The sequence below is a fragment of the Mustelus asterias genome, chromosome 7 (assembly GCF_964213995.1).
Source record: "Mustelus asterias chromosome 7, sMusAst1.hap1.1, whole genome shotgun sequence".
Lineage (NCBI taxonomy): Eukaryota > Metazoa > Chordata > Chondrichthyes > Carcharhiniformes > Triakidae > Mustelus > Mustelus asterias.
Window position 1 is genome coordinate 122,136,453 of NC_135807.1, and position 26,381 is coordinate 122,162,833.

Consider the following 26,381-nt stretch of genomic DNA (forward strand, 5'->3'; position numbering starts at 1 on the left):
TTGGGAGGTCTGCTCGCCAAATGCAAGCTGTGGGAGACCAGTCGGGTTTCAGGCTGCTCTGCTGTCACATCGAGATGAATGGATTTTCTGATGGGATGGGGGATGGGGGTGAGGGAGAAGATGATTCAAGTGTGATTGCCAGAGAATAATATGTTAATGAATGCAAATTATGTTTGCATGGGGGTGGGGGGGGCAGTTGGGGGGACAGAGGGCAATCACTTAATGCATTTACATAAACAGAAAACCTGGTCTGGCTTTTCTAGCAATATTTACTGCTCTTGTTGCCAAACCTGCCTGACATGATCAGGTTAAAGTACCATTGGTATTTGCTACCAAATAAACCTGTTGGACTTTAACCTGGTGTTGTTAAAACTCTTCCTGTATTTACCCCAGTCCAACGCCGGCATCTCCACATCATGACATGATCAGGAGCAGATAATCCAGCCAAGGCTTTACAGAGGACAAAGAGGAAATTTACCACAATGATATCTCCAGTTATGTGGAGAGAATACAGGGATTGTTCTCCCTAGAACAAAGAACATTAAGAGGAGGTTTGATTAAGGTGCTCAAAATTGTGAGGGATTTTGAAGAGTAAGGAAGGAGGAACTGTTCCCACTGTGCTATAAGATTCTATGAATGATCAGTTTTTACAACTGCATGAACTCCATATTGTTGATTCAGCTGTGGCTCATTGTTGCTGTATTGATCTTGTCCTAAGATTGTGTTGGTAGTTAGAACAGTTAGCCAGAGCTTGGGATTTGCCTGTAGGACTGTGCACATTAGTGAGAGGAATAGAGCAGACATTACACCCTTTACTATTATTACATGGAAATGAATCATGTATTTTATGCACTCTAGTTACACTTACCACCCATTGTTTTCTTTGCTCCTCCTCAGAATGTACTGACTCAGGTAGGGTCACAACTTTTGCAGGTGCTGCCTCCTCTAGTTTCTCTCACATGTGGCCAGACTTGATGTTTGGCATGCAGCAAGCTGCCTAATCATGGGGCAAATAATAACCAAGCAAAGTCTGATTCTGTGTTTACTTGGTACTCATTTACACAATTTCCAGCAGGGATCACTAAAGGAGGGCTGGAAGAAGGAACTTTTGAGTTCCTGGCAGATTTCTTTTTTAAAAATTCATTTGTGGGACTTGGGCATCGCTGGCTGGCCAGCATTTATTGCCCATTCATTGTTGCCCTTGTTCAGAGGGCAGTTGGGAGTCAACCACATTGCTGTGGATCTGGAGTCACATATAGGTCAGACCAGGCAAGGACAGCAGATTTCCTTCCCTAAAGGACATTAGTGAACCAGACGGATTTTTCCGACAATCAACAATTGTTTCATGGTCATCAGTAGTCTCAATTCCGGATTGTTTTTATTGACTTCAAATTCCACCATCTGCTGTGGCGGGATTTGAACTTGGGTCCCCAGAACATTAGCTGAGTTTCTGGATTAATAGTCTAGTGATAATACCACTAGGCCATTGCCTCCTCTTATCCTGAGACATGACAAATTATATTACTTTTAACAACTGTAACCGAGATTAACCAACTCAACAAAGAATAATAATAGAACTGTGTGTGTACAGGGGGATGGGGGTACAAAGTGGGGGCAGGCTATCTGCTTTGTATGACTTGCTTTAAAATGAATTTTATGTTCATCAAGGTGAGCAGTTTTAGAACTGAGAGAACACTTTCTGTTTCAACACTGGGGGCTAGTATCAATAAATCCCACATCGGGTAGATGATTAAACAGAAATTAAAGTTCCTCTGTTCTGCTTCAGCATAACACTGCTTTACAAGAGATATCTACTGCATCAACTTGACATTTTTACAGCAGCCATTTTTGAGTAAGAATGCCAATTTGCTGTCAGATTGGCATGATTGTGTTCTGTGGGTCTTTGCACATTAGAAGCTGAATTAAGACTGCCTGAATTCTATTTAATAGGACAGTAATAGCTGGCAAACTGAGAAGGTCAAATCCCATTAGTCTGGGCACCAGTCCTAGACCTCTGACAGAACGGTTTCCAACCTCATGTCACTTAGTCTCCCAGACTTCATCTATGTGGCTCATCATCACACTATGTGCTGGCACTAGACATGATCTCACTAAGGGATTAATCATTTTGCTGCATTCACTGCTCATCTGTTGAGTAATAAGCAATTAAAAGGGTCAGTATTAGGACTGTGTAAGTCATAAAAATTGCACGGTGCCCCAGGCCGTCAGGGTTCCCGAGCGAATCCAATGAAAGGACACCTGTACATATTTAATATCAGAGCCCCAGACCAAACCTTATCATGGGGCCCCTACAGGGCACACGTCACTCCCAACAATTAACAGAAAATTACTCAATGTATTTTGGCTTAAATATTGCTACATTTATGCTAAGGAGATTTTATATGTACTGCCTTCATTGAATAGGTTTGAGGTGCATAGAAATGGCAGAAGTCATTACAGGCCAAACAGCAGTGAATTGCTATTGTCAGTGTTTATACATTAACTCCAGCCTCTCAGTTAATCCTCTAAAGCCGTTAATCCCTATTTGTAGCCCATGCATCAGATTTCCTGTGCACTGTGGTGTAATTTAACCTGGCTCTCGCTGCCATGGTAACAAACAATTGTTTCGTGCATTTTCTTATCATACTTCATTCAATTAACATAAGAAATAATCTGGAACATACTAGACACACCGCATCAACCAATTTTCAGCTCAATTAAAAGAAAATACACTAGTGAAACACTTCTTGTCTTTACCCTTAACAAGCTTGACAATCTTGTATATGCTTTGTAAAAAAAAATGTGCTAAGTGGGAGACACCCAGGATGCCAATGCAGAGAATGAACCACAAGCTGTTTTCTGCTTACAGTGCTGAAAACCACAGTAGTTTATTAATAAAACCACACCCAAGTCTGCTTTCATGTACTAGGCATACTTGATTGAAAAAACACAGAATTGGATTTTAAAATACGCGGACATAAAAACTTGGATTTGTATAAATGAAACAAATAAATAAACCGCATGAGGCTCAAATTATTGCTGTTTGCCTTTTCAAGAGAAGAGCATCATTTGTCCGTATCCACGTCATGATTGTCATTATCAACGGTGATCACATGTTTAAGACACTTCAGAATTGTAAGTCTTTTCTCTTCAGCCACCATCTTTTTAAAAAATAGTTCTGAGCACATGGATGACAGTGGCAAGGCCGCAGTTATTGCACATCTTGAATTGTCCTAAGGGCATTAAGATTCAACCATACAATATAGGCCAAATCAGGAAGGGGTGGCATGTTTATTTCATTGAAGCACAGTTGGGTTTCTATAACAACCAGGCAGACTTCATTTTGTTTACCAGATTTGTGTAATTGAATTCACCATGGTGGTATGTCAATTCTCAACCTCTGGATTACTACTTCAATGCATTAACCACTGGGCTACTGTTCTCACATACCCAAGGGAAATTGTAATAAAAATGTTTTTTGATGAATAAATGAATAAAGATGAAAAACTTATTCAGACAGTTGCATTTTCTTTTTGAAATCGCATGATTTCCATGTTTGTATTCAGTACCGCTATTTTCAAATCCACGTAGCCCATACCATTTCTTAATCTCCTTATCTTATACCCTGAACCAATTCTGTTCTCTATCTACCTGCTTTGTATAGGGAAAACACTTAATTGAATTATCATTTGGACTGGCATGCTAGAGAGTGAGAACGTGAACAAACACAAAAATTAAACTCCTCCCTCAGTGTTGAAGGATGAGCTACTAAAGTTTCCACCTTGCATGAAACAATCTCTCCTATTTTCCTTAAATAGCTGTCAAATGCCAACCATCAAGCATCCATCCATTCACAGTAATTCTAGAGTTACTGATCTGCTCAGCCACACCTTCACCTCCAACTTCCATACCCACATCCCCTTTAAAACCATTACTGTCTCTTCCCTCAGTATGGCCCTCATCTCTGCTTCCTTAAGTCCCAGGGATGCAGACTTGAAAGGATATAGCAGACAGCTCTATCTACTCATGCACCATTGGATATGGCTGGACCACACAAAGCACTAATCGGGTCCTCCTCATCTACTGAAAGTGTTCAGTACTCCAGCATCACCTTGGAAGTAACCACCGTTTTTCTCTCCATAGCAAAGCATCTTTCTAAACACCTTTCCCACTTACCAACATGTTTCCAATGTCCACCTAGTCTCTTCACCACCAGCTCCAACAACAAGTATGAAGACCTCGAGCTTTTTGTCACTAACGTTGAGACAATCCAATAAATTACCTCTATGGATTCCTTCTTTCCCCTTAGCACGCTAGCTCAAACTTCCTTTAAGGTTCCCTCCTGTTCTAGGCCTCACCTTGTATCACTCTCTAGTTGCTCTGTTATAATCCTTAATGCCTTCCCTGAGCTCATCATACTCATGAGTCTATTCTCACTGAATCACTGACCACCCATCTTCAATTTCCTGGCTCCCAGGTTAGTTAGTAGTCCTAACCCCTTTGGCCCTGTTCCCCTTCTCCTTTAAATCTGTTATTACCAAAAGAATCAACACTTCATCCCTTCTAACCTTACAATCTATCACCCCATCTCCAAACTGGCTTTTCTCTCCCCCCCCACCACAGTAATGAAATGGCTCTCAAGTCACAAATGACATCCTATTTGACTGTGACAAAGAGGAACTATCCCTCCTCATTGTATTTCATCTTTCTGCAGATGATGATACTATTCTCCTCCAGTGCTTCTCTCGGTCATCCAACTGGGTGGGACTGCCCATGTCTGGTTCAATTTTTATCCATCAAACTGTAGCCAGAGAATCAATTGTTGTGACTTCTCTTCCCACTCCCACAGTGCCACCACTGGTGCATCCCAAGGATCTATCCTCGACTCGCTCCTATTGCTTACTTGCATGCTGCTCCTCAGCAACCGTATTGGAAAAAACAGTGCAAGTTTTCACATATATCTACCTCACTACTCCCGACCCCCATATTGTCAGACTGCTGGCCTGGCATCCAGTACTGGATGATCAGTATTCCCTCTAATAATTATTGGGAAGACTGAAGCCTTGTCTTCGATCCCCATCACAAATTCTGTTTCAGAGATAGCAATTCCATTACTCACCCTGAGGGTGGACACTGCAACCTTAGTGTCACATTTGATCTTGAGATAAGCTTTCAAGCACATTTCCACTCTATTAGCAAAACTACCTATTACCGCCACAGTAACATTAGTGGACTTTATCCTTGCCAAATGAACACAAACACAGACAGCAATATATGCTTTTCTTTAACACGTGGATTGGATTGTTAATATAATGTAAATCTTTATTTTGATTCAAACTATTTCCCCTTTAAAGAAAGTACAGAGTACTTGAATATTATTGTAGTCTGAATATCAGTCCTGTTAGAGTAAATGATCCAAGAATAAATATTAATACTCACATGCAAGCCTAAGGAAGATCATTCAAGCCATTCACAACTGAGCACTTTAGTTTAGAGCAAAGGTAACACAAAATCTAACGTGATCAGTATTCGATTTATGTTATCCCAATTCTTTTTGGGTATTCATATTATCATAAGAAACAGAAGCAAAGCTCCTCATTAGAGCACTGGTCAACCCACCTCAACGTCATACAATATGCAAGGCTTCTAATTATCAACCTCATTAGCAAGGGACACAGTGGTATAATAATAATGTCACTGGACAGGTAATCCAGAAGCTCATGCTCTGGGGGTATAGGTTCAAATCCCACCACAGCAGGCAGGTGGAGGAATTTGAATTCAGTTTATAACAGGGTACTGATATTGGGCAAGAAAAGGCAATGAGCTGTAGTACCCAAACTTCTATAAAATGTGATGCACATAGTTAAAATAAAATTGAGTAGTTTTTACATACAAGTGAACATATCATGAGATCAGTGTTTTGTAGATGCACGGTGGTGTGCTGTCTCACAGCATCAGGGACCTGGGTTCAATTCCGGCCTTGGGTAACGGTCTGTGTGGCGTTTGCACGCTCTCCCAGTGTTTGTGCGAGTTTCCTCCAGGTGCTCCAATTTTCTCCCACAGTCCAAAGATGTGCAGGTTAGGTTGATTGGCCATGCCCAATTCCCCCTTAGTGTCAGGAAGATTAGCAGAGTAAATATGCGGGGTTACAGGGTTAGGGCCTGGGTGGGATTGTTGTCAGTGCAGGCTCAATGAGCTGAATGGCTTCTTTTTGCACTGTAGGGATTCAATGACAGAGCAATTGCATTACATGGCCTTTCCCTTAATTAGCGCCTGGTGCAGCATGATTCATGTACAATTACATATCTTTGGTCACACTTTAGAAAAATTTAATTGACTCTAAGCAGCTTTTTGAAATGTCCCAAATATGTAAAAGTGTATTTATTAGTCACAAGTAGGCTTACATTAACACTGCAATGAAGTTACTGTGAAAATCCCCTAGGTCCACGCTCCGGTGCCTGTACAGGTGCACTGAGGGAGAATTTAGCATGGCCAATGCTCCTAACCAGCACATCTTTCGAGTACGGGAGGAAACCAGAGCACCTGGAGGAAATCCATGCTGACACAGGGAAAACGTGCAAACTCCACACATTCAGTGACCCAAGCTGGGAATCGAATCTGGGTCCCTGGCGCTGTGAGGCAGCAGTGCTAACCACTGTGCCAACAAGCCGCCCATTTAGACATTCAAACAAAATAGGTAGAGCTGGAGTTCAGAATGGAGACAAATGGCTCCAAATGCATACCTATCTTGTTTCAGGGAATGAAGAAGGGTGAGAAGGCAGGGTGTCTTTTGTTCCGGACAGGGAAAGAGATAAACTGAAACCTCTAAATTCCCTTAAGCAACGTGGTTTATTTTTGAAAAGTTAGATGTGTGTTTCCAAATCCCAGCAGCTGCTTTTTGAGTTTAAACAAAGAGGATTATATATTCACACACACATAACCCCAAAAGATCTAAATGCTACATCACCACTCTCACAAGATACAATTAAAGAAGATAGAACATACTAAAAGAATAGATAACTGTTCATGTGCCTTTGAGTCCAGTGAAGGAAATCTTTTCCCACTCTTGATTTGTAATTCAGGTAAGTTCAGAGGGCCGGGGGTTGGATATCACAATTACTTCGAAGAGAAGAATGTTCAGCAGATCAGGAAGTTAGACACTCTTGGCTGTTGTATCAGGAGATCCAATTCTTTGACAGGTGAAGTTGGAGCTTTGGAATCGGGTTGGGAAACCTTTCAAAAGAAAAGCCTCGGTTCTTGAAAGGTAAAGGTGGCACAGCCTTTCTCTGCAACCACCTTGTCACTATTATTCTGCAAACTACCTCAGGTTTCTCCTGAGCTTTTATAATTAAAAGGACTTCAGTATCAGAGACTCAGTTTCAGTCACATGTTCAAAGGCCATTGACATACAATAGAAAATAGATGATCTTTCACATTTAACTTGTGGTTAACTGGTCTCTGAAGCTTTCTTTGTTACATCACAAATCTGGAGTGTGTCTGAGGGCTGAATCTACCCGTTCCGCCCACCATTTGCCATGCAAAGGTCTGTTGACTTTGGGCAGGATTTTTTGGCCTCGAGGCGAACGTGGCTGGAAAACCCTGCCCCAGGAGACCATTGAACCCATGTTTTGGAGTAAGCACCAAACAATGGCAGGCATGAATTCCAGAGTGGAATACTGTCTAGACAGCAGAATTGAACAAATTTAGAGTTTCATATTAATATTGCCTGTTTGAAGAGGCTAACCTGCATACAGTAGGCTATCTATAACACATTTGTGACTTAACTAAGCTGAGTTGGTGAAGACGGAGTGTAACGGATCAGAAGGTGCTGGATTTCATTTCCAAGATGTTCTGAGTTAGCTTACCTCGGCTGTCATAGAAGTAGGAGCACTTCAGTTTGTCTGTACACTCCTGGAATGGGGAGAGCGGGCTGCAGTAGGCATGTAGCAGGAGGGAAAGAAGCCCTGGTTCCCCACTTGAGCTTGCTATTTAGTCGCCCGACTGTCAGAACATATTTGGATCTCACGCGAGGACAGGATCAATTATTATACTCCATAGTGTGACAGACTCGCAATAGTCGTTGGATGGACTTGAATAACGAGCATGGTACTTCTGGAGAGAAAACAAGATTAAAGCAAAGTATTTTGACGGTATCTGTGGAACAATTAAGAAAGAGCTAAATAATTGGAAGAAAACCAAAGTATGTTCGAGAGAGATTTTGAATAGTTTAAAATATAAATTTGACTACAGGACCACAGTTACAATGATTTGCACTGTGAGGAAAGAATTAAGATAGAAACATTGGCTTTGGAAACAAGAAAGAATACAGATGATGGTGTGACAACAGAAATAAGGTATAATCTCTGTGGAAAATTGCATTGCCCAAAACAGATTTGACATTTAAGAATAATGCACACGTTTTCTTTTGATAACACAGAAGTTTATTAATGTTCAACATTTAACACTGTGCAATACTTAGCGATATGCTTTGTTACGTAGCTTTTCAATGCAAAAGATGAAAAAGCTCTCAAAGTGAACAATACGTGAAGGTTAATATACAAGCGGTCAAATGATCTGTCAAATGACTCAATTTGATAAGACAATAATGTACAAAACTTGTGTCACTAATTGTGAAAGCAGCTTAACCATGGTTCTCCTCTGTGGAATTCATATGCAATAGAAACTACCTTAAAATGTTATGCTTATTCCTAACTTGGACCAATAGAGTTCATTTGTAACTGAATACTTGAATATCTAGACAGGCATTGACACCTTCATAATATGGATTTGGGCAAAGTTTACCGATGAATTCAGAATGTTGGGAATTGTAGAGAATGCTCCCATCATTACAATTAGGTTTAAAGTGCAGAAATACTAAATTTGCCTGTTTGTGCTGCTATCAATCTTATCTTCTGCATCTGTTGACTATATACCTAACCCACAAATGCAATCAAAATAGTGAAACGAGATAATTAAAGCAGATTTATTCTTCTCCAATGCAACTTCAAACATTGCATATGTGTATAGATTGGAGGAGACCCATTGGGGACTGGCTGGCACAAAAAGTATTGAACCAAAAATAAAATATTTAAAAGTTACAACAATAAACCAAAAAAACTGACTTCTTGGGAACATCTTGCACCTTAATCCAAGATGTAGTCAATGAACGGGAAGGGAATCAGGCTCTAGATGGAACTAATGCAAATATTAAAACTCTGCAATTAATATGACATATCACTGAAAGGATTCAGCGACTCTTAAATTTTGATAGCAGAGCAAAAACCTAAACCACTGCATCTCCAGTGATAGGTACCCTTAATACATCAAGGTTTCATCTACATTATAGAAAAAGCCATGGCGCCAAAGTCTTCAATGTATATTTAAACACAGGAAAATCAAAGTAGCTCGGACCCAACCTAACCCAATTTATATGACTAAGTAACCAGTTCCCTAGTGGAGGAATAAAACTACAAAAATATCTTGTGTTAAATAAAGAGGGTAGCCAATGCACATTCCGAGTATAATCAACCCAGTTTGGCTATTGTGTAAACAAAAATGTTAAAGTTGTACTTAAAAGGCATTGACTGGTCGTAATTCCTCATCAGCGATTTATTCAAAAATGCTTGCTCCATATTTTCATTTCTTAAGTAACATTTTCTGTAGCACAATTCCAGAATGTTTACTCTAGGAGGAAAAGGATGTGAAATTAAAATGGGTCCTGAACACTTCATTTTTTATAATACAAAACACCAGTTTCACTAAATATTGTGAATTTTTACAAAATACAAAACTCTTAACATGGGATGAAAATAACATTTCCGTAAGATAACTTTTGTTCATAGATTGTACACTTCCATTAAGATTCACATTTTCATGAGGCTGTGCCCCTTTATTTCATGAAAATATTATTTTTTTAAAACTTTCAGCTGAAATGGAATGGAAAGTTTGCAATTTGAACTGAGACAGGGCAAACTGCTTAAATATTCAAAGCCACATTCCAAGGTGAAGATGAGTAACAGACAAATTATCCTCAGGGGAGTATGAAGAGAGAGACATTTCCTATAATCCAGATGCTCATTGGAACTTGTAACTATCTAAGGAAGAGACATTAAAATACAAAGTACTGGATTTGGAACAATGGCTGCCACACAGACAAACAAACCCAAAACCATTGGGAAATAAACAATGGGTGAAGTACTTCAGGCAAAGCTGAGCAACACCAGAGAGATTTCAAGTGACACAGGCAGTATCAAGAAATGCTTCATTAGAGGAAACAGGCTGAAGGTTGCTTTCTCTCCCTCTCTTTCTTTTGGAACAAGATTATCACTGGCTCAAAAAGTCAACTCTATCAAAAACCTATCAGTGAACCAAGATCGCGTAAGAAATGCAAAACCTTCCACATCTGACCGCATCCAAGAAATCAGCTCACCTAAATCAGCCACAGCTTTCAAAATCTGAGAATATATGCTTCAAGGATAAAAAGACACTTAACAGTTGATTATTACTTTTTTTTATTGGATCCAATTTCCCTCATCTCTGGTGTGCACTTGTCTGTGTGCGTGTTTGTCTGTGTGTCTGCATGACTGCATGAAGAACCAAATGCTTGACATTGTATTTTATTTTTCTTGGGTTTAGTGGTTAACAAATTAGCTCAAAGCCTTATCTGATTATTGCTCACAGCTTAAATAGTTAAATACATTCTGATTTGCAAAAGGCCATATACTTGCGGAAAATAAACTTAAACATTTGTTGTGACCATCTGAGGAAATCAAATAAAAAGGAGCCAATTCACTCCTCCTCACCTGGTCATAACTATATTTATTCTGTGACATTAGGCTTATAACACTTCTCATGTCTAGCAGCGCACGAGGGAGACAAAGCACATGCTTATATCTGTTTCTGATAGCTTGTTTTTCCCGGAACAGGTTGCTAGCCTATATACAGAGGCTACAGTTTGAGGGCACTGCTCCACATCAAACATGGCTGACCAGGTCTCTCTCCCAGTTTGACCACAGCCATGGGCATATTGGAAGGATTCACAGGTTTTTAGTCAGCCTGCTTGGCTGTGTTTTGAACGCATCTTCCTTCGCCATCAAGTCATTGAGAGGTACTTGAAACCACAGCTTCTGACTTAAAGACACAAATCTATTTCCTGGAACAAGCCAAAATACAGAACTGATGCTTTTATTGCACTTTTAAAATGTCACACGTGTATTTTGGCAACATTTACAATAGGCCAGGCTTTAATGATCAAATATGTAAACACAGATCTTGGCTATTATCGTAGGTCTCTTGATGAAATTTATTTAATATAAACTGTGGAGGCAGAGAGCATGGCTAAGGTTTTAAATTAATACTTTGCATCTATCTTTACTAAAGAGGATGCTGCCAATGTAGCAATAAAGGAGGAGGTAGGAGATATATCAGATAGGAAAATAAGAGATACTCAAAAACTTAGCAGTCTTTAAAGATACTGGCTGGAATTCTCTGGCCGTTCATGCCTCGCTGCCACTGCCAGCGAGAGCGGAGAATTTGGCACTCAGCCAAATCTACATTCACTGCAGCGGGACCAAGAATCCCAGCTGTGGGTAAGGTTGGAGAATTTGGCCCACTGTTCGTAAGTTCATAAAATATAGGAGCAGAATTAGGCCATTCGGCCCATCAAGTCTGCTCCGCCATTTGATCATGGCTGATATGCTCCTCATCCCCATTTTCCTGCCTTCTCCCCATTCCCAATTAAAAATCTGTCTAACTCCCCCTTAAATTTACTCACTGTCCCAGCATCCACCACACTTTGGGGTAGTGAATTCCACAGATTCACAACCTTTTGGAAGAAGTAGTTTCTCCTCAACTGTTTTAAATTTGCTACCCCTTATCCTAAGGTTATGAACTCTCGTCCTAGAATGCCCCACAAGAGGAAGCATCCGCTCTATGTCTACTTCTACTTCATCCATACTTTTTATCATCTTGTATACCTCAATTTGATCTCCCCTTATTCTTCTAAATTCCAGCGAGTATAGGCCTAAACTGATCAATCTCTCTTCATACGACAAACCCCTCATCTCTGGAATCAATCGAGTGAACCTCCTCTGAACTGCCTCCAATGCCGCTACATCTTTCCTCAAGTAAGGAAACCAAAACTGTGCACAATACTCCAGGTGTGGCCTCACCAATGATTTCTATATTTGCAGCAATACTTCCTTGCCTTTGTATTCCATTCCTTTAGTTTTAAATGTCAACATTCTATTCGCTTTCTTTATTATCTGCTGGACCTGCATGCTAGTTTTCTGTGACTCATGAACGAGGACACCCAAATCTTTCTGCACCGGAGCACCCCAAAGTCTCTCCCCATTTAGATAATAAGTCGCCTTCCCATTTTTCCGATCAAAATGCATGGCCTCACTTATCCACGTTAAACTCCATCTGCCAAATTTTGGCCCACTCTCCTATCTATATCCATTTGTAAGGTTCTTATTTCCTCATTGCAACTTACTGTCCCATCTATTTTTGTGTTATCTGCAAATTTGGCTATAGAGCCTTCTATCCCTGTATCCAAGTCGTTAATATTGATTGTAAATAGCTGGGGCCCAAGGACTGAACCCTGTGGCACCCCACTAGTTACTTATTGCCATCCAGAAAAAAAACATTTATCCCGACTCTCTGTCTTCTGCCCATCAGCCACTCACCTATCTGAGCTAATAAATTACCCGTAATCCCATATGTTCTAACCTTGTGAATTAACCTTTTGTGTGGCACCTTATCAAACGCCTTCTGGAAGTCCAGATACACTACATCTGACAGGATCCTTATTATCCACTTTGCATGTTACATCTTCAAAGAACTCTAGCAAATTAGTTAAACATGATTTGCCCTTCATAAAACCATTCTGACTCTGATGGATAGTGTTTCGACTTTCCAAATGTCCTGATATTGCTTCCTTGATAATTGATTCTAACACTTTCCCAACAACACATGTTAAACTAATTGGTCTGTAATTTCCCACATTTTGCCTCCCTCCCTTTTTGAATAAGGGCATTACATTAGCATTTTTCCAATCCACTGGAACCTTGCACGTGTACAGGGAATTTTGAAATATTATAACCAATGGATCCACTATCTCTGCTGGCACTTCCTTTAATACCCTAGGATGTTGGCCATCAGGCCTGGGGGACTTATCTGTCCTCAATCCCAATAGTTTGCTGAGTACCTTTTCCCTATCAGTGTTGATTGTTCTAAGTTCTACCCTTTCTACTACACCTGACTTGCCTGTTCCCATAGGAATGGTACTAGTGTCCTCCACTGTGAAAACTAAGGCAAAGTATTGATTTAGTATCTCTGATATTTCAATGTTCCCCACTATTAACTCTCCGGTTTCATCTTCCAAGGGACCAACATTCACCCTAGTGACTCTCTTCCCTTTTATATACCTATAGAGGTTTTTGCTATCCTTCTTGATATTTTTGTGCTAGTTTTCTTTCGTAATTTACCTTAGCTCTTTTTATTACTTTTGTGATGTCCCTTTGTTTATGTTTGAAAGTTTCCCAATCTTCCAGCCTGCCACTGGCCTTTGCAATATGGTATCCCTTAGCTTTTGTCTTTATATTGTCCTTGACCTCCTTGTTTAGCCATGGATGTTTTTTTACCCCCCTTACAATCTTTCTTCCTCACTGGGATATATTTTAATTGTGAGGACTGGAGTATCTCCTTAACAACTCATCTGCTGTCCTACCTTTTAGCCTTCCTGCCCACTCTACATGGGGCGGCACGGTAGCACAGTGGTTAGCACTGCTGCTTCACAACTCCAGGGACCTGGGTTCGATTCCCATCTTGGGTCGCTGTCTGTGTGGAGTTTGCACATTCTCCTCGTGTCTGCGTGGGTTTCCTCCGGGTGCTCCGGTTTCCTCCCACAGTCCAAAGATGTGCTGGTTAGGTTGATTGGCCATGCTGAAATTGCCCCTTAGTGTCCTGGGATGCGTGGATTAGCGGGTAAAATGTGTAGGGATATGGGGGTAGGGCCTGGGTGGGATTGTGGTCGGTGCAGACTCGATGGGCCAAATGGCCTCTTTCTGTACTGTAGGGTTTCTATTTTTAAAAAAAAATCTGTCCTCATGCCCATGTAATTTCCTTTGTTTAATTCCAGAACACTAGTGTCGGACTCCACTTTCTCACCCCCAAACTGAATTTTGAAATTTATCATACTATGGTCACTACTCCCTAGAGGATCCTTAACTATAAGGTCATCAATTAAAAGCTGATGCATCAATAAAGAGAAGTCAAGTTAAAGGCAAATTGTTTTTGACTAACTTGACTGAATTGATTAGGGTAGTGTGGTTGATATTGTGCATGTGGATTTTCAAAGATATTTGATAAAGTACATCATAAACATTTAGCAAAATTAAAGTCCGTGAGATGAATATGACAGCAATTGTGGGACATGGGCGTCGCTGGCTGGCTAGCATTTATTGCCCATCTCTAGTTGTCTTTGAGATGGTGAGCTGCCTCTTTGAATCGCTGCAGTCCATGTGCCGTTAGGGAGGGAATTCCAGGATTTTGACCCAGTGACTGCGAAGGAATGGCGATATATTTCCAAGTCAGGATGGTGAATGGCTTGGAGGGGAACTTGCAGGTGATAGTGTTTCCATGCTGCCCTTGTCCTTCTAGATGAAGTGGTCGTGGGTTTGGAAGGGCTGTCTAAGGATCTTTGGTGAATTGCTGCAGTGCATCTTGTAGATAGTACACACTGCTGCTACTGAGCATTGGTGATGGAGGGACTGGATATTTGTAGATGTGGTGCCAATCAAGGGGACTGCTTTGTCCTGGATGGTGTCAAGCTTCTTAAGTGTTGTTGGAGCTACACCCATCCAGGCAAGTGGGGAGTATTCCATCATTCTCCTGACTTGTGCCTTTTAGATGGTAGATAGGCTTTGGGGAGTCAGGAGATGAGTTACTTGCCTCAGTATTTCTAGCATCTGCCCTGCTCTTGCAGCCACTATGTTAATGTGGTGAATCCAGTTGAGTTTCTGGTCAATGGTAACCCCAAGGATGTTGACAGTGGGGGATTCAGTGAGGGTAACACGATTGAATGTCAAGGAGTGGTGGTCGGAGTGTCTTTTATTGGTGATGGTCATTGCGTGGCATTTGTGTGACGTGAATGTTACTTGCCACTAGTCAGCCAAGCTTGGATATTGTCCAGATCTTGTTGCATTTGAACATGGACTGCTTCATTATCTGAGGAGTTGCAAATAGTGCTGAACATTGTGCAATCATCGACGAACATCTCCACTTCTGAGCTTATGATGGAGGGAAGGTCATTGATAAAGCAGCTGAAGATTGTTGGGCCTAGGACAATACCCTGAGGGACTCCTGCAGAGATGTCCTGGAGCTGAGATGACTGACCCATAGAATCCCTACAGTGCAGAAGGCGGCCATTTGGCACATTGAGTCTGCACCAACCACAATCCCACCCAGGCCTGTAACCCCACATATTTATCCTGCTAATCCCCTGACACTAGGGTCAATTTAGCATGGCCAATCAACCTAACCAGCACATCTTTGAACTGTGGGAGGAAACCGGAGCACCCGGAGGAAACCCACGTAAACACGGGGAGAATGAGCAAACTCCACACAGACAGTGACCCGAGGCCAGAACTGAACCCGGGTCCCTGGCGCTGTGAGGCAGCAGTGCTAACCACTACGCCATCATGCCGACCCTCCACACCCATCTTCCTATGTACCAGGTATGACTCCAACCAGCAAAGTGTTGCCCCCTGATACCCATTGATTTCTGTTTTGCTAGGGCTCCTTGATGCCACACTAGGTCAAATGCGGCTTTGATGTCAAGGGCTGTCACTCTCACCTCACCTCTGGAATTCAGCTCTTTTGTCCATATTTGAACCAAGGCTGCAATGAGGTCAGGAGCTGAGTGACCCTGGCGAAACCCAAACTGGGTGTCACTGAGCAGATTATTGCTGAGTAGATGTTGCTTGATAGCACTGTTGATGACCCCTTCCATCATTTTACTAATGATCAAGAGTAGACTGATTGGATGGTAATTGGCTGGGTTGGATTTGTCCTGCTTTTTGTGTACAGGACATACCTGGGCAATGTTCCACATTGTTGGGTAGATGCCAGTGTGGTAAGTGTTGGAAGAGCTACAAAATTAACTAAAGGACAGAAAGTAGAGGGTACTGATGAATTGTTCTTTTTCAGACTGAAAGTGCCTTCGGATGTTACTGCATTAAAAATGCTATATAAATACTTGCTGCTGTGATTGACAGTAACCAACTTCAGTCAGACAGACTGGTGAAATGGACAGACATAGCAAATGGAATTTTAAAATTCTGAGAAATGTGAGGCAATATATTTTGGTAGGAAGAATGAGAGGAAATATAACTGAAGGCTGCGTTTACTGCCAGCACCATGCAGGTGCAGTTGTATGCTGATGATCGCCATCCTTATGGGGGCAATGTGCAGCAGGGCATGTGCATGGCCACCATCTTTATAAGGAGCAATGTATAGCAGGGCTCATTCACAGCCATCTCTGCCCTGGCAGCAGCAGCAGAGAATGGTGCGAATGTTTATCTTGGACTGACGGTGATGGGTTTTGGGAATTTCTTTTATAGGGAGTTAGAAAGGAAGGATTTTCAAATGGGAGAGTAAAATCTCTTCCAAATGGGATATTTTACTGCAATCATGTTGGTCAATGCTTCTAAACTCTGTCTCACGATCCCAGTAATGTAAGTGGATTGTAGGTAGCTGTGAGTACTTGGCTATATTGTCTCTCCTCATTCTTCCTCCTTCTGCCATTTTGAATTCCAGACTGCAGGCTCCAGCAATGATATCATTGGATTTCTGCGCATGTGCAGATGGGTATCGGCAGTCATCTTGCATAGCTATATTGCATTGACAGGAGACACAGTGATAACTGAATGGTACCATTTTAAATGGAATGCAGAGACTTGGGGTCATACACACACAAATCTTTGAAAATACAGCATTTAGAAGTGAAACATTTAAAAGTTCCTTACTTTTAATTGAATGCACCCAAGGTTAACAAACAAATTAATCAGCTTGTGCATCATTCAGCCCCAGTCATCTCTCCTGAAGATGCTGACTAATATTGACACACAATTGCTCAGGGAGCAGTTCCTCATTCTTCCGGTTTGAGCTTAGACAGAAGGGATGGATATGGAGAATATAAACAATGGAAAACCACAAAATATTTTTCCCATCCCCTTCTAAATGTTTGAGCATTGACTCACCAAGGCAGACAGAGAATCCCAAGGCGTTGTCCTCAATTCAGAAGTTGTATTTTCAATCTGCTGTAGAATGCAAGTCAAGTTCACCAATTAATTTAAATATCTTGGCAGGACAAGTTACAACAGAGATTTAATTAACTCAAGAGACAAGTTCTAATCTAGAACAGCTCACGGCCGTGACTGCATCAGATTTTTCTAAATTTAAAAGGTAGTTTATAAATGGACATATGCCAAATTAATATATTATAGATGTTCAAGATTATATCAAATAGGAGGATTAGTTTGATGAATATTAAAGATATTTATTTCATCTTTGGCAACAGTAAACAAAATAAATACATTGGGGTGTCCAAGTACATCCACCGTAATGAAATCAAACAAATTGATATGAAGGTTTGGTAACGGGTACAGTACTGCTGGTCCAGTGTGGTACAATACATTATAAGATTCACTTCTATGACCTAGTTTGGAATCTGGCTTTAGGTCAAAGGTGCTGATTGCAAATGTTTTACTTGAAAACCCCCCAGATGGTCTCATGCCAGTTCCAAAACATAGCCTCATGAGAATATTCAATCCTGATGCTTGTTGAAAGTGTGCTCCATCTCTATAAATAAGATCTCTCATTTTCAGAAGCAAAAAGAAACAAAGCAAAGTGTGGTGCTGTTGAGGCTTTAGGCCTACATTCATGAAGGATGGATGAAAACCTATGGCTGGAATATTACTACGTTCCAGATTGTCCCATTGCTGGGAGTGAAAGCGGCTCCCGAGGCCACAGGGATAGATGGAGGGAACTAAGATTGGTTAAGAGGCCACTGTCGGGGCCACCATCTAATTGAGGTTGGCAGATGGGCTGTTAGAGTGGCCAGCCTTTGGCAGCACCACTGGTAGAAGAGTGGCTCTTGCTGAGGCAGCAGGAAGGCAGATAAGCTCTTTGTTTTTAATGTGTCAAGGCCAGACAGAGGGGCAAACCAGCATTGGAGGCTTGGGCATGGCTATTGACACCAAGGACCCCTCTGACAAACAAGGAACAGCCATAAAGACCCCTCCTCCCTCCAGGAAACCTGCTGGGAGGCTACCACAATTTACTGGTGGTCTCCCAACCAAGTGGGGAAACTGTCCCAATGCCGACAGGAAGTGACGGTTAGTTGGTTTAATGGCCAGTCAACCAGCAATTGTGCTGTGGTTGCTCATATCATTAAAAATATCCTATGGCAATCAAAGGATGCCAAGCTCCCTCCCGCCCACCCTGCCATTGTATGAGGCCCCCTTGCTTCCCAGACTATCTCCAGAGGGTTGGTAAAAGCAGACCCGAAAGAGGTTTGAGCATTTTGGGTAATTATTAATTGACTCAAAACAGAGTCATCGGCTGAAACAGGTTCAAAAATGATGGACTCGCCCGATAAGACCCTTCTCCTTATCGATCCCTTGAGGCAGCTAAACACAAAGAGTAGCTTCAACATGGCAACTGGGAGATTTAGGTGTGGAGTTGCCCAGTGCAGTGTTGTTCAATGCTAAGCATTAATTCACATTGAAAAGAAAAAAAGGAACCGATAGCAGCTACATGTCACACTGAGGAAATCGTTAAGAGTTAGCACTCTTATTTTAGTGGAGAGATTACAGTAAAGTTGAAGTATGTTGCAATTTGAAATTGTGAAATGTGTACACACCAAAAACTAAACCTGCAATTCCTCTTAAATGTTTACAGTTTCTAATAGGGCTTCACGAATTGGGAAGAAAAAACATGTTGTGAGGTGTAAACATGAAGCAAGCAAGTTTCATTTCTGGTTTTTGATAAACAAGTATAAAAATGTGGTGAACCATCGTTGGTTCCCACTGTGGGATTGTTCTAATGTTGTTGTTGGGCTAGGGTGGGATTAATACACCTGTGGTTGTTACTGTTGTGGCACATCCCAGTCGGGCTCCGCCTCCTGGGAGAGGTATAAGACCCCCTGCTCGGGCGGGACCTCGTCAGTCTGGGATAGTGTGCTTACGTTCTATTAGTTCCATTGTTAGACAATAAAAGCCTTCTGTTACCGAAGCTTCGTGCCTCGTGGTCAATTGACGCACATCAATTTTATTGTCTAACATTAAGCTCTCGACGGAAAGGAGAGTATGGAGCAAATCCTAAAGCCAGAACGTCTGACGCTGGATCCACGTGCGGTGGGCGCTTCTAACACCTTCAACCACTGGCTGAAGTGTTTTGAGGACTACCTGGCAGCCTCCGTAGCGGTCACCACAGATGATGACAGACTCCGGGTCCTCCATGCGAGGGTAAGCGACACAGTCTACCTCGCGATCCGTGCGGCCACCACTTACCCGAGGGCCCTTGAGCTTTTAAAAAAGCGCTACACGAAACCTCCCAACGAGATCCACGCTCGTTACCTCCTCGCTACACGACGTCGGCAGTCGGGCGAAACCATGGAGGATTACGCCAATGAGCTCTTGCAGCTTGCCAGGGGCTGCGACTGCAAAGCTGTGTCGGCTGAGCAGTACATGTATGACCTCGCCCGAGATGCGTTTGTGGCAGGGGTAGGGTCTTCATACATCCGTCTCAAGCTGCTAGAAAAGGGGAATCTCAACCTGACCCAAGCTATGGAATTGGCTGAAATGCTTGAGGCGGCTTCGAAGAGCTTGGTCCTGTATCCGGAGGACCACGTGGAGACAACGTGGCAGGAGCAGTCGCAAATCCCTCCTCGCCCCACGGGCTCGAAGTGCAGTGTTATGGCGTGCTCCCATGTAGACCCGACGACGGCTGCAGCCCCATGCGGCCCGCGGTGCTACTTCTGCGGAGGAGCCAAGCATCCACGACAAAAGTGTCCCGCTAAAGCGGTGGTCTGTAACCTATGCGGTAAAAAGGGGCACTATGCGAAGGTGTGCAGATCGAAGCCCAAGAACGGCAGTGCAGCCCGTGACCCTTCGGAACGGGGATCATCACCATTGATGTCGAAGTACTCACGGGGTTCGTCCACGTGCGAGTCCAGGACGACGCCATTGTGGTCGACGGAGTCGGAGGAGGATGACCACCAGGAGTCGCTGCGCTTGGCGCCCTCAACCATGTGCGATTCATGGGGGTGGCCATTTTGGTCGACGATGACCAGGAGCGACCAGCAGGGGTCCTCAGCATCGACCTCAGCTGCCTGCAGTGACGTTCACGGACCAATGGTGGCGTCGATCACCCTGAACCAGGCTAAGCACCACAGGCTTGACTGTTCAATGATGGATATAGAGGTAAATGGTCGTGCAATTTATCGTCTGTTTGACAGCGGGAGCACTGAGAGCTTTATTCACCCTGACACTGTAAAGAGGTGTGGACTCCAGATTCAACCTGCCAAACAGACAATCTCTATGGCATCAAGGTCCCGGTCTGTCCCTGTGCTAGGACGTTGTGTGGTAACCTTGAAAGTGCAAGGCACAGTTTACGAGCGATTCAGGCTCCTTGTGTTACCGCATCTTTGCGCACCAATTCTCCTCGGACTAAACTTTATGGTCCACATGAAGAGTGTGATCCTACAGTATGGTGGGCCACTCCCTTCGCTGACAGTAGGGGAACAGCTGCAGTCTCCAAATTGTCCAAAGCGCCCCGCATGCAATCTTTCTACATTAAAGATCACCACACCCTCTTTATTCAAGAATCTGGTACCAGGCTACAAGCCCATCGCTACTAAAAGTAGGCGTTACAGCACTGAAGATCGGATCTTCATCAGATCTGAGGTTCAGCGACTCCTCAAAGAAGGGATCATACAGCCCAGTGTTAGTCCGTGGCGAGCACAGGTTGTGGTGGTCAAGAGCGGGAACAAACCCCGGATGGTCATTGATTACAGTCAGACCATTAATCGATATACGCAGCTGGATGCGTATCCCCTCCCGCGCATATCTGATATGGTCAATCAGATTGCGCAGTACCGGGTGTTCTCCACCATAGACCTTAAGTCCGCCTACCACCAACTCCCCATTCGCCCAGAGGACCGACACTACACGGCCTTTGAGGCGGATGGTCGTCTGTATCAGTTTCTTAGGGTTCCATTTGGTGTCACCAATGGGGTCTCGGTCTTCCAGCGTGCTATGGACCGAATGGTGGACCAGAACAGGCTGCGGGCTACCTTCCCATACCTGGATAATGTCACCATCTGCGGCCGTGATCAGCAGGACCATGACACAAATTTCCAGAACTTTTTACGCACTGCATCTCGCCTGAATTTGACTAACAACAGGGAGAAGTGTGTATTCCGTACGCGCCGGTTAGCCATCCTGGGATACGTGGTGGAAAACGGGGTCATTGGCCCTGATCCCGACCGTATGCGCCCCCTTGCTGAACTTCCCTTGCCCGCTAGCGCAAAAGCACTGAGAAGATGCCTAGGCTTCTTCTCCTATTATGCGCAGTGGGTCCCCAACTACGCGGACAAAGCCCGTCCGCTTATTAAGTCCACGACTTTTCCACTCACGCCAGAGGCCCAATTGGCCTTCAAGGAATTGAAACACGACATCGCGAAAGCCACGATGCACGCGGTAGACGAATCCATCCCTTTTCAGGTGGAAAGCGATGCATCTGATTTCGCCCTGGCCGCCACACTAAACCAGGCGGGCAGGCCCGTCGCGTTTTTTTCCCGCACCCTCCAAGGCCCCGAAATTCGGCATTCAGCGGTGGAAAAGGAGGCCCAGGCCATTGTGGAGGCCGTCAGACACTGGCGCCATTACCTGGCGGGGAAGCGGTTCACCCTGATCACGGACCAGCGGTCCGTGGCGTTCATGTTCAACAACACGCAGAGGGGCAAGATCAAGAATGATAAGATCTTGCGGTGGAGAATTGAACTCTCCACCTATAACTACGATATCATGTATCGTCCAGGGAAACTCAATGAGCCCTCGGATGCCCTCTCGCGCGGAACATGCGCTACTATGCAGGAGGATCGCTTGAACGCCCTCCATAATGACCTGTGCCATCCTGGGGTCACTCGACTCTACCACTTTATCAAAGCCCGCAACCTGCCTTACTCGGTGGAGGACGTCAGGTCGGTGACAAGGAGCTGTCGGATTTGCGCGGAATGCAAACCGCACTTTTACCGACCTGACCGGGCACATTTGGTCAAGGCCACTCGCCCCTTCGAGAGGCTGAGTGTGGATTTTAAGGGCCCCCTTCCCTCAACAGATCGGAACGTGTACTTTCTGAACATAATAGATGAGTACTCCCGGTTCCCGTTTGTTGTCCCCTGCGCGGACACGTCGACTGCCACGGTGATCAAGGCATTCCGTGATCTTTTTACCCTGTTCGGGTACCCCAGCTATATCCATAGCGACAGGGGCTCGTCGTTCATGAGTAATGACTTGAGGCAATTCCTGCTCTCATACGGGATTGCCTCTAGTAGGACCACGAGTTACAACCCTAGGGGTAATGGACAGGTGGAAAGAGAGAATGCTACAGTCTGGAAGGCTGTCCTATTGGCGCTGAAGTCCAAAGGCCTTCCAGTCTCCCATTGGCAGGAGGTCCTCCCTAAAGCGCTTCACTCCATTCGCTCCCTCCTGTGTACGGCAACCAATGCTACTCCCCACGAGAGGATGTTCTCATTCCCTCGGAAGTCGTCCTCGGGGATATCTTTACCAGCCTGGTTGATGTACCCAGGACCCGTCCTTCTGCGGCGACATGTACGGGCCCGCAAGTCCGACCCCTTGGTCGAACAGATCCACCTCCTCCACGCCAACCCTCAGTATGCCTATGTGGCATATCCTGACGGGCGAGAGGACACAGTCTCGATCTGAGACCTGGCGCCCGCAGGGGACGTAGCAACTCCTGTCACTCCCATACCCCCAGTGACGAACCCCTTATCCCTTTTTTCTCCCCCGGACGTGGCGCGGACAGCACCGGGACCAGTGCTTAACAGTTTTACTCCAATGCACAGCTTGCCTGAGCCCCGGAGATCGGCGCCATCGCAGAATGTACCGGGATCCCCTGCACTACCGCTTCATCAGGGTCAACCGGCCTGTGAGTCCGCGAGAGGACAGCTGGACGCTGTTTTGGGGAGAACGCCACCGCAAGCACCTACTCCGGTGTCACCGCCGGTATTGAGGAGGTCACAACGACGGTGCGGTCCTCCAGACCGTCTGAACTTATAATCTGTTGACATTTTAGTCTGTTTTCGTACCCCGCCGGCCTTTGTTCTCAAAGGAGAGGTGAATGTGGTGAACCATCGTTGGTTCCCACTGTGGGATTGTTCTAATGTTGTTGTTGGGCTAGGGTGGGATTAATACACCTGTGGTTGTTACTGTTGTGGCACATCCCAGTCGGGCTCCGCCTCCTGGGAGAGGTATAAGACCCCCTGCTCGGGCGGGACCTCGTCAGTCTGGGATAGTGTGCTTACGTTCTATTAGTTCCATTGTTAGACAATAAAAGCCTTCTGTTACCGAAGCTTCGTGCCTCGTGGTCAATTGACGCGCATCAAAAAACTAACCCTTTGTGTACATATTCATTTCATCTTGAAGATTCAAAACATTCAGCAACATTTACAGACGTCCTGTGATCAGAGGCCCTATAAGCAAGAGGGATACTTTAAACCAGGACTGACAACCCTACAAGGGAAGTATAATTGGCCTCAGCGCCCCAGGTTAAAGAGGAGGATGTAAACCTCCTGCCTGCCCCTAGCCCCAACCAAAAACCCCAATTCTAACAAAACTGCAGGTGTGAGACCACTTGGTAGGGGCAGGATTCCATCTAGTTAATTAGAATACTTGACATGCATCATCAAAATGTGTGCACACACTTGTGTGTGTGTATGTAATTGTGTTCTTAAAGAAAAATGCCTTTTACATGATAAAGCATTCATAGGTGGCTCAAAGTTTAACAGATACAACATCATTGTTGAACCTGTTAAACAAATTTTAATATTGAACTACACAATGAGATTTTCGGACAGGCAACCATAACGTTGTGCAAAAGAGCTGGGCTTTAAGGGGAATCTTAAAAAGGAGACAGAGAGGCAGCAAGGTTCAGTGAGTGAACTTCAGAGCTTGGGGCCTCGGCAGCTGTTGGATCTTACCATCTATGCTTGAAGATTAGAATGTCCAGAGATCACCCCGAACAAGTGCAACTGGAAGGAACTCGTATTTCAGAGTCATTGACAGGGGCAGTTTTGTGGGTGAGGATTAGTTTAAATGGAGACTTCTTGGATGAACAAGAGATGAAGACAGTTCTGGTATAATGTCGTTAAACATATAACTCACAACCAAAATCTTTCTAAATGATGTAATCTGCTGGCATCAGATTATGAATGTGCCTGGATGTAAATACGGAGCAAACCTCGAAATCTTCATGGTTTTACAGATTTTACATTTGTAACAAAACTAATATTCAAAATTTACCAAACTAGAATGGAAAAAATATCTCCCACCAACACAAATACATTTTCCTAATTTAACAGGTAGTTTTGCAGATAGGCTGGATTTTGCTGGAGCAGAGCACCACATGGCCCAGGACATTAATTAGACATTTGCCTGCAGCTTCAAACATATTTTATGTTGTAGTGTGGGCTGGTTACTGCGTAGAGTAGGGAACAGGGAAGCTAGGACCTTTGTGAACAACTGGGCAACAGTCCATCTCCTTAACCAATACAATTTGAGGATAAAGAAACAGAGGAAGGATAGAGAATGAAACGGAGTGAATGAGAGTCAAGCCAAAATAGAAAGATTTATAAAACAGAAGAAAGATTGAAAACAAGAGGAAAAGAGACAAAGGAAAAAATATATAAAAATGTAAATTTTGACATTTTAAAAATCTCCAAATTTACTGCACGCAGGAATGCAACAGAATACTTTAAACTGTTCCCACTCTGATTTTACATTAACAATTAATCACAACATTAAATGGTACTTGCACTATTAAATATCAGATTTATTCTTGTGGTGGGTTTAACGGGAAATTAATGTGCATATCTAGCACATTCCTAAAAATAACAGGGAGGCCAAGGATGAGATGCTGGTTGTGTGAAATAAAAAGGAAACTGACGTAAATCAACCAGCAGGTTCTGGAGATTTGCAACTCTCAGCCTATTTCTTTAGCCCCCAAATTTACTGGCTGACTTGTACATTAGTAAAGATGTGCATAACATGCCAGTTTTTTTCCAACAAATTTGGGTACATTATTTCAATACTTACCATTTCTGTGTATCCCTCAGATAGCTTCAGTTTATCTGTTATGATTTCTTGTATGCAACTACTAAGTAGAAAGGCCTGAAAAAGTTTATTAACAATAGTTAAGCCAGAAACAACTTGTTGCTGGTTCATATTTCTGTACACACACCACTGGATTGGTGGCACCATCACTAGCTATTTGTCCATTTGCTAATTGCAATGCATGGCTCAACTATGCCATTCCCAAATAATTTTCACTGCCTTATCATCCCTCCTGCGGTGGGAGTGGAGGGGTGGAGGGATGTTTTACTCAACATCTCGCCACCTGGCGCACCACAGAATGGAAACTGAGTCAAGTGGATGAGGAGAATCAAATTAGTAACCTCCCGGTCCATCAGCACAGTGGGGGGAACTCCACTCTGCGAATCCAAAAACAATTGTTGTTTAGAAGCAAAACAGCAAGCAATACAGCAAGTGAGAGCACCAATGCACTGCAGAATGGAGTGACAGAATGCCCATTTGTGTATTAAAAGGTGCAATTATTTACATTGATTCAGCCAAGGTGAAACAAAGAGTTAAAAAGCCTCCCGCACAGTGGTCAAGATGGGTTAAGAAACCTCTCTTGCACTTCTTTTTCCCTTCCATTGGGCAGTTTCAAATTGCCATTGAAGGATAGGAGGAATGGGTTGCCCACCCAAGCTCATAGCCGGGAATGATGACCTTAGAAAGAGGCAAAAAGAATTCAAGTCCATAAAATTAACAGCTTTCATAGCTCTTTTGCTGTACAGGCAGAACTCAAGGGGCTAACCAAGCTTACTCCTGTTCGTATGTTGTTAGTCAACTGCTGGACATCTAAATGGAGGATTAGATTTATTATAACCTCACTACAACCTTGTCCAATGTTTCGTTTAGTCTCACTGCGTCAATATCTAGAGTACTTAGTGTGCAACAGGTCCAACCTCAAAAACACCCTTCTTAATATTTTTATTACTCCTACGGGGAATT

General features: G+C 43.5%; 1 protein-coding gene across 1 annotated transcript in view; it reads right to left on the minus strand.

Moving 5' to 3' along the window:
* Positions 1–8,427: 8,427 nt before the first annotated feature.
* The window catches only part of LOC144496167 (sorting nexin-31-like), a 110,211-nt gene continuing 92,257 nt past the window's right edge, over positions 8,428–26,381 (minus strand). The window contains exons 12-14 of the mRNA XM_078217153.1: positions 25,401–25,475; positions 17,262–17,321; positions 8,428–9,684 (exon numbers count right to left, since the gene is read on the minus strand). Of these exons, the coding sequence (XP_078073279.1) occupies positions 9,637–9,684; positions 17,262–17,321; positions 25,401–25,475 (183 nt within the window). The 3' untranslated portion in view covers positions 8,428–9,636. The remainder of the gene's footprint in view (positions 9,685–17,261; positions 17,322–25,400; positions 25,476–26,381) is intronic.